The 13,551-nt window shown below is 47.5% G+C and overlaps 2 protein-coding genes across 5 annotated transcripts in view; one reads left to right on the top strand and one right to left on the bottom strand.

The window, feature by feature from the left end:
* Window positions 1-337: 337 nt before the first annotated feature.
* Window positions 338-8,727, top strand: LOC142055706 (opsin-5-like). The gene is made up of 4 exons (XM_075089827.1): window positions 338-647; window positions 3,873-4,166; window positions 4,771-5,102; window positions 5,916-8,727. The coding sequence occupies exons 1-4, from the start codon at window positions 575-577 to the stop codon at window positions 6,261-6,263; spliced, it is 1,047 nt and encodes a 348-aa protein (XP_074945928.1). The 5' UTR covers window positions 338-574; the 3' UTR covers window positions 6,264-8,727.
* A 3,906-nt stretch (window positions 8,728-12,633) lies between these two features.
* The window catches only part of MMUT (methylmalonyl-CoA mutase), a 30,696-nt gene continuing 29,778 nt past the window's right edge, over window positions 12,634-13,551 (bottom strand). For all 4 annotated transcript variants that reach the window (XM_075086596.1, XM_075086595.1, XM_075086594.1 and 1 more), the window contains exon 13: window positions 12,634-13,067. In XM_075086596.1, the coding sequence (XP_074942697.1) occupies window positions 12,939-13,067 (129 nt within the window). In that variant the 3' untranslated portion in view covers window positions 12,634-12,938. The remainder of the gene's footprint in view (window positions 13,068-13,551) is intronic.

Raw genomic sequence — 13,551 nt, 5'->3', positions numbered from 1 at the left:
CGGTGGTGCGACTTTGACCCGTCTGAGCCCCTGCAGCAAACAGCTTTCCTCTGATACTTCAACACAGAGATCCCCCCCACCCCAAACTTGTATTTTCCATATGCAGCCATAAAGCTGGAAAACAAAACTCCCAACCTTCCTTCCCCTGCCTGGATTTATTTTCCAAGGCTGCTGATGGTTGAGTGACAATTGTTTTTGCTCAGCAATGGTAGTCTGAAGGGATTTGCATTGTGAAGTTGCTTGACAAGCCAAGGAGCAGAGTGGTGTGAGAGGAGGGAGTGGGTGGAGAGATGCTCTGCCAGCCAGGCAGCCGGGCAGGCGGGATCGCTCTGGCAGTGGCTCTGCCTAGCTTTCACTCTGCCTCCCCAGGGAGGGAGCCTTTCTCTCACTCCAGGCTTCTCCCCTGCCACACAGAGGGAGGGAGGGAGGGAGAAAGCAGAAGGGTCCTTTCGCACAGACAGCACCCGACTGCCTGCCTCCCATCTGCAGCAGGCAAGCCTCGAGGAAGGGTCTCGTTGCCCCTACGGTCACTTCGCCTTTGATTTAAAACTTTCACCCACTTCCACAAGGGACAATGGAGGAGCAATACATTTCCAAACTCCACCCGGTAGTGGATTATGGGGCTGGAGTCTTTCTCCTGATCATAGGTGAGTTCTGCCTTCTCAACCTGCTTGTTTGCTTCAAGCCTAGGAGTGGACACACCGGGGCTGCCCTGTCTGTGCTGTGGTCAGCACCGGCAGCCCCAGAGGAAGCTGGAGGGAAACGACAGAAAAACTATTTCCACACAGGTTCCTGCTTATCGCCTTCAAGTCGGTTGGATGCCAGGATTAATCTCCACTCTCAGATTTGCAATGTTTTGTTTTGATGCTGAAGGCTTGCCAGCATAAGGTTGCCTCTGCGGCATCACAAGTACTCAAAATAAGTTGTCTGTGCTTATCCTGGCATCGCAGCCCTGTGAATTGAGAGATGAGGCAGCCCGTTTCGTGAGACTGATCAGGGGAGAGCAACTTTGGTTTGGCCCTTGCGGGGAGGATGGTCATTAGGCATGGAGAGCAGCTGTGCGTTGGTAGGATAAACTGGTGTAAAATAGCAAAGGGTTTCCAAACTGCAGTTCGATTTTTTCTAACGGCGTGTTTGCCCTGCTGAAGGCAGATTTGCAATGAAATACAAGTGGGGATATGTACCAGTCTGCTCCAGCGTGGCTTTAGCTAAGCATTTTCTTCCTTGACTGTTGCATGTACCCAGGTGATTTGTTTACCATCGGTGTAGGGTTAGAGAGGAGCTGAATTGGTTTAGGCGTGCAGTCCAACTGAATTTTGCTAAGATGCAAGTACCTTCCTCCCCTCAGCTGATTTGAAAACGCTGGTTGAGATGCATTTAAGAAAGACAAGCATATATTTTTATGTGCTTTAATAGAGAGGCTTTGGGCAGCAATGCTGGGCTTTAGCATTTCACATCTCGCCCCTGTCCCTGCACACTCTTCCCTCACTGACTGCACTGCAGAGCACTGTGCTGTCCCCTCAGTTGTGCTGGCAGCAGAGAGTGCGACTCAGGGTGAGGAAAGTCACTATCTGCAAAACAATGAAGGGTTTTGCTTTTAATCCACTTCAGCATGCCGGCTCCTTTCTCACACAAACGTAAATATGTAGAGGCAATGGGATGGGGCAGCAACAAAGGGCTGGAGGCTGGGGCTCCCCTTGCTGACATTGCTCTTGTGCCACCATGCAACAGCGTCACACCTCTCCTAAAGGGCTTTTAGGCACCTAAGCTTCAGGCATAGCTTCCAGCATCGGATCAAGGGCCCCGTGTGGCAGCCAGGCTTGCTACATCCCATATATGAAGCAGTGAGCTTAACTGGAAACCGTGTTGTGTTTATCCTTAGCTTTGCCACCTCACTGTGGGCTGCAGCAAGGCCTGTTTGTCCCTTGAAATTATGTTTTATTAGGAAACAAGGCCAGGGCATGGGCTGCAGCGCTCACCATGAGTCTCTCCGCTATTAGATTACTAGCCCACTCTTGCACAGCTTCGTCCCGCGCCATCCAGCAGCCTCGCAGGCAGTGGGATGGAAGGGAATAGCGTCTGTCAGTGTAAAGGAGTGGGTGGGCCTGGATGTCCGCCCCTGACGGTAAGACTAAGAGCTACTTCCTCCCATTAGGGCTCTCAGAAGAAAGTGAACTGGGTTCATTCTCCTCCTGAAGCCGGAGGATCTCCCAGCCTGCGGCTGTCGTTTGGCAGGAGGGTGCTCTTCCCACCCAGCCACAGGTCGCTCTCTGTCAGCAAGCGGTCCCGTGCCAAGCCACCGTGGGCGCCTCTGCGCCTGCTGGCACACAGCTCTTGAGAGCCCAGGGAACTCTTCAAGCCTATGCAGAGGTGACAAGCGAACGCGTGTGGTTAGGAAGTGAGTGAATGAGGAACGTGGGGTCTCTGATTTGTACCTTTGTCCTGTTTAAGGCTTTCTCTTGGCACATCTGCCCATCCTTGGATTTACGCCAATGTATTTATTCCATTTTGTTGCATGTGCCTTTATTAATTCCTCTCTGGGCACTTTATTATGGGCTATCTGAGAGCAAATGCAACCTGTCTGCTTTCACAGCGACAGGAACATGAGAGAATCTTTTTCTGTTTCCCTACTTCACTTCTGACTCCAGAGGACACCTTCTCGGGAAAACCTTTGACCAAAACGTAGCTCCAGCACAACGTTCTCTTGAAAGAAAAGAGAAAATGGGTTGTTTGATTCGTGTACTTTTGACACCGTGGTCATGAATGCTTCAAAGCCATATGGCATATCTGAATAATGTACATCTGACAGGTCCTTTTGCCAAGCAATCTCTGGTCTGTTGCACGCCTCTGGCTACACAATTTCTATGGTCTGTCTCGCTGCGCTCAGAGACCACCGGAGCAGCGCGGGTGTCTGAGCGGCGGCACATAGGGATTCTCAGCCGCTTGACCAGGCAGGACCCTGAGCTGCCCAGCCAGCACATGCCGACTCTCAAGGCAGGTCAGAGCCCAGAAGGCTTGTGCTGGGCTCCAGTGGAAGATACATGGCGAAGAGGGAAGGCTTTGGGAAGTGGAGGGCACCAGATGAGAGGAGAGGACAAGCAGGCAGGACAGCTGCAGTTCTTCAGTAGGAAGGAGAAGTAAGTGGGGCTATTACCAGAGAAAAATGAAGGTGGATAGGCCCATTTTACTTGATGGTGCGTGTGCAAGATGCTGTAAGAGAGTGGAGCAAACGGGTGTGGGCTACTCACATGATGGCAGCCTCAGGGAAATGGGTGGGATATAGTGCTTGGAGAGGGGGGTGTGACATGGAAGTGAAGATCTAAGGTGTGGTGATGGCAAGTGGCAAGATATGGTCTACTATTAATATGACAAAATTTCCCAGTCGGCGAGGCTGGCCAGCACTGCAGGGGGCTGTGAACAGAAATCTGAAGCGCTCTTTCCATTAGCAGGTCCACAGTGGAAACACAGCCTGACTGGGAAATCCCTGTCTAGCAGGGAGGCAGGAAGTGAAACCCAAGAGCTGGCTGAAGCAAAACAGCGGATGCGGTGGGGAGGATGCTGAGCTGTGTAGCAGCTCTCAGAATTGGTATTTCCCACCTGCAATCTAAGAGAACAAGTTTCATCGACAGCAGAAGGACAAGGTTTCATAGCAGGGCATAGCAGATACACGCCTGCGTGTTTTCAAAGCATCAGCACAGTACTGTGTTGGTCTGGGAGATGCTGAATTCTGGCTAGTCTCCCTGTCTGTCCTGTCTTCTGGACTTCAGTCCCAGGCTAACGACTGGCATTTTTCACACCCTTTTTATATATAAGCATTTCACAGGTGTGCTAACTATTTGATATCATTGTCTGTGCTGATTCTTCTCTTCCAGCCATCCTGACAATCCTTGGAAATTCAGCCGTCCTTGCTACAGCTGTGAAGCGCTCTTCCCTCCTGAAGTCACCGGAGCTGCTTACAGTCAACCTGGCGGTAGCAGATATTGGAATGGCAATCAGCATGTATCCGCTGGCCATTGCATCCGCCTGGAACCACGCCTGGCTGGGAGGAGATGCGTCCTGCATATATTATGCCCTGATGGGTTTCCTTTTTGGTGTCTGCAGCATGATGACCCTGTGTGCCATGGCCGTGATCCGATTCCTTGTCACCAATTCATCCAAATCTAATAGTAAGTAATTAGGTTTCTGGTAGCCTTGTAGTGGTGCGTTTGGGCTGTTATGTTTCAGAGGGGTACTTTGCCAAATACGGCGTGGAGTATCAGTTCAATAACTGTAGGAATAAACCTCAACTTTTACTCCAATATCAAACCTCTAATGTTCCTAGAAGGATCTGATTAAAATCCTTATTAAACAGTGAGGTTTCTCACTTCTCAGGAGTACCACTGAAACTACCTGAGGGTGCAGAGCCCAAATTTTTTGCTGGACCAGACTGTCCTATCTTCCCATTTGTGTGCAAGCAGACATACTGAAACTTGAGAGGAAGGAGTGTCCTCCTGGCATTCCTGGGCTGGGAGCACGGTCCATATTGGGTCAACTTGATCTTGTAAAGCTGCCTGATTTATCAAACTTTAGATCAGCACTGAGGGCTGGACTCAGGTGTCACCCAACCCATGGACCCTCTCTGTTACGTTTCTCAAGAAGACCAAAGATTTGGGAACTGCAGCAGCAGCCCAGGCATATTTGTAGCCACCATCCTTCTGTTGGAGAAGTTATGGCAAAAGACACATTGCTGAGATGAGGTCCATATATGCTTGCTCTTCCTCTTTGTTGCAGGTAACAAAATCACCAGGAACACTATTCGTGTCTTGATTACTTTCATCTGGCTCTACTCCTTGCTCTGGGCCATTCTGCCCTTGGTAGGCTGGGGCTACTACGGTCCTGAGCCATTTGGCATCTCCTGTACAATAGCCTGGAGCAAGTTCCACAGTTCCTCCAACGGCTTTTCGTTCATCCTGAGCATGTTCCTCCTGTGCACAGTCCTGCCTGCGCTGACCATCGTTGCCTGTTACCTGGGAATTGCCTGGAAGGTTCATAAAGCGTACCAAGAGATCCAGAACATTGACAGGATCCCTAATGCGGCTAAACTGGAGAAGAAGCTGACACTGGTGAGTTATCCCAGTGATGAGAAGAGTCTGCAGTAGTCAGGAGCTTGCAGAGAACGGGCTCTGCTCATGCGTGGTTCGTGATGACCCTTTATTGCTTTTGTCTGGTATTGACCAAAGGTGGAGATGTGTTTCCAGTCTCACCCGTACTCCGCACTCCTCAGCGGAGCAGGGCGCTCCTGGAAACCTTGTCGTTTCAGTAGCTTGATCAGGATTATATGTTGTAGGTACAACACAGCTTGCTGAACCTTCTTTAGGCAGTTGCACCCATGATTTTCATTAACACAGAGATTTCCGTTCATGCTGGAATAGCTGTTGAATCCATTCATGCTGTAGTTGGGGTGAAGGTCTTGTTCTGTCATCCTATGTATATTGAATTGATTGAGTGGCTATTCTGAGTGAGAGCAACACAGACGTTCTGTATGGAAACGGGATTTTTTAATATAACAATTTTTCAAATGAGCACTTCGGTTGCTCATTTCTTGTGGGAAAGCAGAATCAACCCGAGCTTTCTACAGGCCAGTCTATTGGTTGCTGTACTTCCTGGCTGGGCTGTGTGTCTCCCATGACATATTGCAGCCAGTGTCAGGGAAGGAGATGAAATCGACTACTGCCTGATAAGAAACGCACAGCGTGGATCTGCTAGGTGGGAATAAAAGCATAGATGCACTGTCTAGCGTTACCTGTGCTCCTGTCACAGCATAGCAAGCATACAGTTTCAGGTATTTCAGCTGTTTCAGGTGTGGTTTCACCCACACACCATGAATCAGACCCAGCCAGTGCAAGGTGAGAACTGAAGCCCTGTTTCCCTTTCAGATGGCTGTGCTCATCTCGGTCGGCTTCCTGAGCTCGTGGACACCGTACGCAGCAGCCAGCTTCTGGTCCATATTTAACTCCAGCGATTCCCTGCAGCCCATTGTTACGCTGCTGCCCTGTCTGTTTGCCAAATCTTCAACAGCGTATAACCCTTTTATTTACTACATCTTCAGCAAAACTTTCCGTCGCGAAATTAAACAGTTACAGTGCTGCTGTGGCTGGCGAGTTCATTTCTTCAGCACTGACAACTCTGCTGAAAATCCTGTGCCGATGATGTGGAGTGGGAGAGACAACATACGTCTCTCCTCAGCTGCAAAGGTGGAGAGCCAGGGAGCTGCAGCTCGCTGAAACGCAGCGATGGTTTCACAACATACATCAAAACCTGGGCTCGCTCAAGGGTCCGAATGAGTAGGAATGCAGCACACGGGGCTGTCACTGCATAGCTTATGTCAAATACAGAGGTTTAAGTATATATTTTTAAGCAACTCTCAAATATTGTCCTTAAGCTACACAAAAAAATCCTGCTATTTTTTTCAAGAATTTCCACTTTATAGGAAAAAGATAGATTTATGTAGTAAACATAAAACAACGTAAACTAAACTTATTTTCAGGGAAACAGCTATAACTAAAAAAGGATTTATTATTTTGTGGTTTTTTTTCCTTACACTTTATACTTTTTAATGCAATCTCTCTGCAAACTCTTGGCTCTACCAGTAAAACAGCCATCAGAGAAAACCGTAGGTTGAACACAAAGTGTTACCAAATAAATACAGCTGAGAGCGTAGATTTCCAGCAATACAGACAGAAAAACACATGGGTAGCAAGAAATATTCACTGCCAGGAAAAGATGATAAAGTGGCTGCCATCAAAATATCTTATGGATATTTACAGTTCCTTGCTCCGACGGAAGTATAGTTCCAACTCCTCAAAAGACAAGCTCGAGAAGGAGCGGAGCAGCCTCAGCCTGAAGCGGTTAGGTGGGAACGTGGCAGTCTGCGAGGGCCGCCTCCTGCACATCACAAATAGCACAATGAGAAGCGAAGGAATCTCTTAGCACAAGGAACCGTGCACTTACGCTGTTGCTTGCCGAGGTGTAACAGCTCTTCTACCGTGAAAGCTGTCGGAGCGCTTGTCTCCTGGAGGAGCACCGTGTGCAGCATGCCAAAGGACCTCCCCAGGATGACCTGCCTGGCAGTAAGCAATCGTGCAGGTGCAGTCCTAGCCCTCGTCGCTTCAGCGGGAGCTCCTGAGGGACCGAGCTCCCCCCTGGCTGCAGCACTGATGCAGCGGCAACTGAGAACAGAGTTTGCGAATTCAGTTTAAAGCCTACGTGCAACCGTAGCATCACCCTGCTAGCCAGTTTTAACAAAAGAGATTCGGAGGTGGAAATGATGAGCTCCTACGGTTTAAATCTCTCTCTCTGACTTACTGCTTGTGATTTTAAAGAACCTAAACACATAGCTTTAGGGTTTGAGATGTTGTACAAAATACAGCTTGATAGCTGCAGCAGTTCTTGCTGCCCCTGCTTGCTCAGCTGACCACATCTCTCTTCGCATTAGGTTCGGTGAAGACGAGAGGAATTAAATCACAGGCAGATTTGGCACAGATTTTAAAGAACGATCTAAACCAATAGTGACTGGACTCTGAGTTCTTGAAAACTTCTACCACGCTCAAACCCTAATAATTAGTTTCATTTTATAAACTACAGCTAAGGCCAAGAACAGGACTAAAAGACAGGCTTATGCACTTCTGTGGTTATGAGAATTTCTGTTCCTGTGGAGCGTGGATTACAAAAGAACAAACAAAATGAGACACGAGCTGTAACATACACCAAGGCACAAATTAACCTCTAAGTCGGGGGTTAGGAAACATTAGGGAGCTTGCCTTCTCCTGAACTCCAGCCACTGGCAGCGTCGCCAACTCCCATAAATATTCCACTACATTAAACTAGGTCTATTTGTAAAAAGTTGTGAAAAATTCCTGAATTAAGTTGCCCTCCAGGGTGACATTATCTTGTCCTGGGTTGTCACTCGCAGATGCTCCATACGGAATGAGTTTGCGCTTAGTCTTCTGCCCCAAATATGAAGAGGTCAGGCATCCTCTGGGGAACAGTCACCTCCGACAGCCCAGCACAGGAAAAGGGCAGAGGGATGTGGGGAGCAGGAGAAAACACCAGTAACTGAGAGGGGAGCATGTGAAAGGTGAAGGAAAATATTTGGGAAGAGGAGGAGAGCGTTATGCAAGTGTGTCTGTGGGGAAGGCGAGGAGATGGCAGGGGGAAATGCGAAAGTGTAAAACAGAAGAGGGGTCAGAGGAGTGTGTCAGCGGGGGGAGAAGGTGGTAACATGCTGGAAAGGGACTCGTTACAGTAAATGTCAATCATCAGCCTTTTTGCCAGCTTTGAAAAATGACCTGATTGATAGGAAAATGAAACTGTGTTTTATTAATCATGATGCACCTCAGAGTTTTGCTTTCACTTCCTCAATTGCTTGATGCTTAAAATAAATCGCAGAATATATATTCCCACCTGCTAATTGCAGATTTGTGAGCGGAACAATGAGACGCACATTAATAGTGTCATGTAACATGAGCTTCCTCTGTGAAAAATTTAGGAGCAGAACAGGTCCACATCCACTTGTAAATGCTTTTAAAGTGTATGTAATATGGAAAATACGCCACTCTACGATACAGACAAAATCACTGTAAAACCAAAAGATCTGTACGTTGTTAATGTGTAATACTTTAATAGCCTGATTTATTACCTGTTTATGTACTTCAGTTTTAAAAACCAAAGTCCAGGTGTTTGTGTATCAAATATGACTCAAGTCTCTTTTTGGTTTTTCAGACTCGGTGAGAAGCAAATCAAAACTTCCTCCGTAGAGACTCTGAATTTTAGATGGTTTTATGTTACATACAGAAAATTTAAAAAGCTGGGCTACCCTTGACCAGAGAACTAGGAAAGGAAGTATAGCGTTACTATATAGGGCACTAGATAGTTTTTCTTAAGTTTCATGAAGTTGATTTATGGTCAAATCATAGCTCTAGTTTCACAGTACTTCCTGCCCAGCCCTGGACTGTGTTGTGATCTGCTCAGACACTGAAGCAGAATGCAAGCACTTACCTCAGGAGCGAATCTGGGCTGCTTACGTGCGCAGACACCAGCACAGTCATCCCAGGAAAAATATTTAAGGTCAAAACTCCAGAGGCCTCTCTCCTGCTCACATACCAGGGGTTACCTCACCAGCCCGTGGAAGTTCACAATGCCGACATCCACATCTGAGCGAGCCACCTTCCGCTTGCTTTCTATTGAGGATAAATGGAGGTTCCCCACCCAGATGAGGACGTGTAAAGTTAAATAACATAACTAGCGCCCTGACTTGCATTGAAATAAATTGGAATTCAGTGCCTTACTTAGAAAAACGAAGGTTTTTCTAGGCAGTTTGTCCATCTCAGCACAGGAATAACTTACAGAACTAGATCACCTCTATTAATGGTCAATTTTCCACAGGTAAAATTAAATGTGACTCATTTCAGAACAAAGATCACTTATTTGAGGGAAATAATTGTTTTAGCAGTTAAAGCTTGAGGCTTCCACTGCGGAGACCTGGGTTCTACCCCGTTACTTCACCAGTTATACTGTGAGACTTTGGGGAAACTAGTTAAACTTTGTCTTGGGTTCTTCTCTTATCCACACAGTAGAGATGGCCTTGCCGCTCATCGCTGTGAAGCACCAATTGTTTGACGAACAATTTACTACAAGTTTAAAAGCACCAGTCCCGAAGGTTGCGAAACACTAAGAATGAAGGATGGATTGCCTCTCCCTTAGGGAAATCTGCCCTCTGCAGGGCCCACCTACCATGCTCCGGAGGTCACTTCACAACTGGAAATCAAGAGGGAAGCTCATTTCACAGTTAGGGCACCGGCCCGGGACAGTGCTACGCGCAAGTTCTTGCTTTATCATAGCTTTTTTTAATGAAAGACAAGGCATTGCAGTATGACGGTTCCTATGCGTAAATCAGGATCGCCCAATCTCCAGCCCTTTTGTCTTGCCTGTATCCCTTGCATCTTTGCAAAGCACGTTTAAAAAAAACAAAAAAGGTCTATTTTGGAACTTCCTAAGGGAAATGACTTAGCCATGCGCTAACCTGCTGCTTCCTTGCTCATTCCCGTTGGAAAGGCCTGAATAGGTATCCCAGGTTTACGGTCATCATTATCCTGAAACACGCCAAAAATACTCCTATTGAAGCAAAATTTTTCAGTATATTTGCAGAGTGCCTACTTGATTTTGCACTAACCCGAATTCTCACTAGCCTGAACAGCAGCGCAGTTTTAAAGCAGCCGGGTTGGTGAGGAGTGTGTGCAGCAGCTGAGATTTCAGCTGGAGGCCGTTCCCCGTCACCAGCGAGGGCCGGCGGCCCGACACGAGCGTGTCAGTAAGCACCGCGCTCACGGCTGTGCTGCTCCAGCAGCAGAGGACACATGGGAAAAGCGTGCCCCATCTTAGCTTGTCACCCCATACGGAATCTCTGCTTAGGCAGTGAACTGATGCCAGGTTTGAAGGGAAGTCTGTTCTCCTGAATGCTTTCCTCCCTTAAAGGGCCTAACACAAACACTGTGGGCCAGGCGAGAAAACCATTCTTTCCCTAGACTCACCATTTTGTTTTCCAACCTTGGTATGACAAGACAGAATCAATGCAGGTTAGTCAGCCCCAACCCAGAGTTTTAAAGGGCCCTCCTTCAAGCATTGAAGGCCCAGAGCAATTCCAGTGGAAGCTGGTGGGGATTTTTTAAATTTAATTCAAAAAGAACAAGATGCAGTTTTTAAAGATGAGAGTTAAAAAAAAAGGGGGGGGGACTCTGTAAGGCAAACACAGGTTGATGACATATATTATCAAAGAGCAGGGAAAGCACAGACAGAAAGAAATGATTGAAACCAGTGCCATCATGAAGTTTAGAGGTCACCAACACCGTGACTGTGTATTTTTCCAGTTGTCGGGCAAGAAGGCTTGTGAAAGGACATAAGGGAGTATCTTTACTGTTGTTACTTTCTGCATATCGCGGTTTGAACCACACCAGCCTCTCTTGGAGGGAATCAGATACTTATGAATAGTTGAGGATAAACCCCATGGAGTTTTGAAGGCAAAGGTCTGGCTTGGGATCAATAATTCAAACCTTAATTAGAACAGAGAAAAGAAAACAGCAAGTCAGTTAACGTCCCTGTTTCTGAGCAGTGTGAGACTACGGGCACATGCCCCATGAAATAACCTTATTTTAAGGGAAGAACTCATCAGTTGCAATCTTTGAAGTGAGGATACAGTGCTCTTAAGTGGATCTGTGATTTCAGGTCTACTGCAGAAAATCTCATTTTGAATACAGTATGATGGCACTGCAGCTCTTGGAAGCGTGCTGCAGCCTCTTCCACCTTGACGCAGACACAAGCGTTATCCCAGCGACGCTGTATTCTCATTTTACAATGGGACGCAATGAGCAGCAAGGCAAAAAGAAGCCAAGTGGGATAGGGCTGTAACGCCAGGGACTTTCCCCAAAAGACCCTCACACCCCATTTGCCCTGCAGGGATTCCACAGAGCACTTTTCACAGGTATAAATCAAATTCCTTCTGGAGGGGAGATAAAGATGGTGAGAATTTAGGATCAACTTACCTGAAGAAAGCCCAAGTGCTGAATAGACAGGGATAGCAAGAACAATACAAGATCAAGTGCAAGGTCCTGCCCCGCGGGAGGAACAACCCCCTGCACCAGCACAGGCTGGGGGGGACCTGCTGGAGAGCAGCTCTGCTGAGAAGGGCCCGGGGGTGCTGGGGGGCAGCGAGGTGACCCTGAGCCAGCACCGGGCCCTTGGGGCCAAGAGGCCAGCGGTGTCCTGGGGTGCATTAAAAATAGTGTGGCCAGCAGGTCGAGGGAGGTTATCCTCCCCCCGTGCTCTGCCCTAGTGAGGCCACATCTGGAGTACCGTGTCCAGTTTTGGGCTCCACCGTTTAAGAAGGACAGGGAACTGCTGGAGCAAGTCCAGCAGCGAGCTGCCAAGGTGATCAGGGGCTGGAGCATCTCCCTTATGAGGAAAGACTGAGAGACCTGGGTTTGTATGTAAAGGGTGGGTGTCAGGACAATGGGACTAGTGCCCAACGCCAGGCCAAGGGGCCACGGGCACAAGGTGGAACATGGGAAGTTCCACTTAAACATGAGGCAAAACCCCTTCCCTGTGCGGGTGCCAGAGCAGGGGCACAGGCTGCCCAGAGAGGCTGTGGGGTCCCTTCCCTGGGGACATTCACACCCCGCCTGGACGCGGCCCTGTGCCCCCTGCTCTGGGGGTGCCTGCTCAAGCAGGGGTGGGACGGGATGAGCTCCAGAGGTCCCTTCTAACCCCCACCAGTCTGGGGTTCTGTGAATACTGGACAAAAGTACAGAACTAAGTAAGGGAGAATGAGCAGTAAAATGAACCTCATTTGAAAAACAGTGGAGTATCAGGTTACTGCCAGATACAGAATTTGTATCTTATTAAGCAAAGCATGAACTTTGAAAAGTTATAGTTTATCTACTTACACATTTCTAAAGAGAGTTAAGTCAGATTAACATTAACATCAAAGCGCTGCTGGATTCAATCACATCTTAGCTGAACTTTAGTGATTTTGCCTGAAGACTTCTAGGCCTACAACGCCTGCCAAAAAATTCAAAAGAAGTTCTCTGCGTGCAAAAGAGATCAGCCAAAGAGCCAGAACGGATATTTTATTTACCAATGTATCTGGAAGAAAAAAAACCAAACCCACCTACTGAATTCCCTTCATTCCCTGAAGTCATAGTTCTAGTGATAAAATTTTCTTGCGGGTACATATATAAATAATCCTCAAATAGAACAAGCAGAGAATGTACAACTTTCTTAGAAAGCACAAAACACCAGGCCACAGGGCGGTGGAACCGAAGGCATGTGGCTGGCCATCCCTTGCTGATGATTACATCCTGTAAGCGAGCAGTATAAGGCTGGTTGCGTTGTGTGGCGTTTCAGCACTACAGGGATTGCTGCCTCTTCTCCAGGCACTTCTCGATATCATCCAACACTTGGACAGCTGCTTTTGGAATACGAGTCCCTGGGCCGAACACATTGGTAACGCCGGCTTCATACAGGAAGTCGTAATCCTGTTCAGAAAGTAATTTAAGATTTATTTATTAAGATAATAGTGCAACAGAAAATCGATAAAGAACTTCTAATTGGTGTGTGCTCTATCCTGTGTGCTGGGTCTGAGAAATTGTTTGAATTATTGTTGTTGTACATGCAACAAGTCCCAGAGAGAGGCAGCGCAGCATCAAGGGAAACGGGAAAAATACGGTAGTTAGGAGGTGAAAAAGAAATATTTAAAAAACATCCAGGGGAAAGATTTTATTTGTTTAGAATCAGACTGATGTCAGATCATTGGAAAATATTCACAAGTCAACTGGATGTGACCCTGAATAACCTAATCTAAATCTGATCTAACTTCGAAGTTTGAAAACACTGCTTTGAACAAGGGCCTGGACCAGATGACTCCCCCTGGTCTCCTGCAATCTAAGTTACTCTAATTTTATGATTGTCCTGAGATTTCAAAAAGACGTGGGAAGCAGTTATGTATTCTCTCTTACTTCT

The sequence above is a fragment of the Phalacrocorax aristotelis genome, chromosome 3 (assembly GCF_949628215.1).
Source record: "Phalacrocorax aristotelis chromosome 3, bGulAri2.1, whole genome shotgun sequence".
In the NCBI taxonomy this organism is placed as follows: domain Eukaryota; kingdom Metazoa; phylum Chordata; class Aves; order Suliformes; family Phalacrocoracidae; genus Phalacrocorax; species Phalacrocorax aristotelis.
This window is presented reverse-complemented; position numbering and strand designations above follow the sequence as displayed.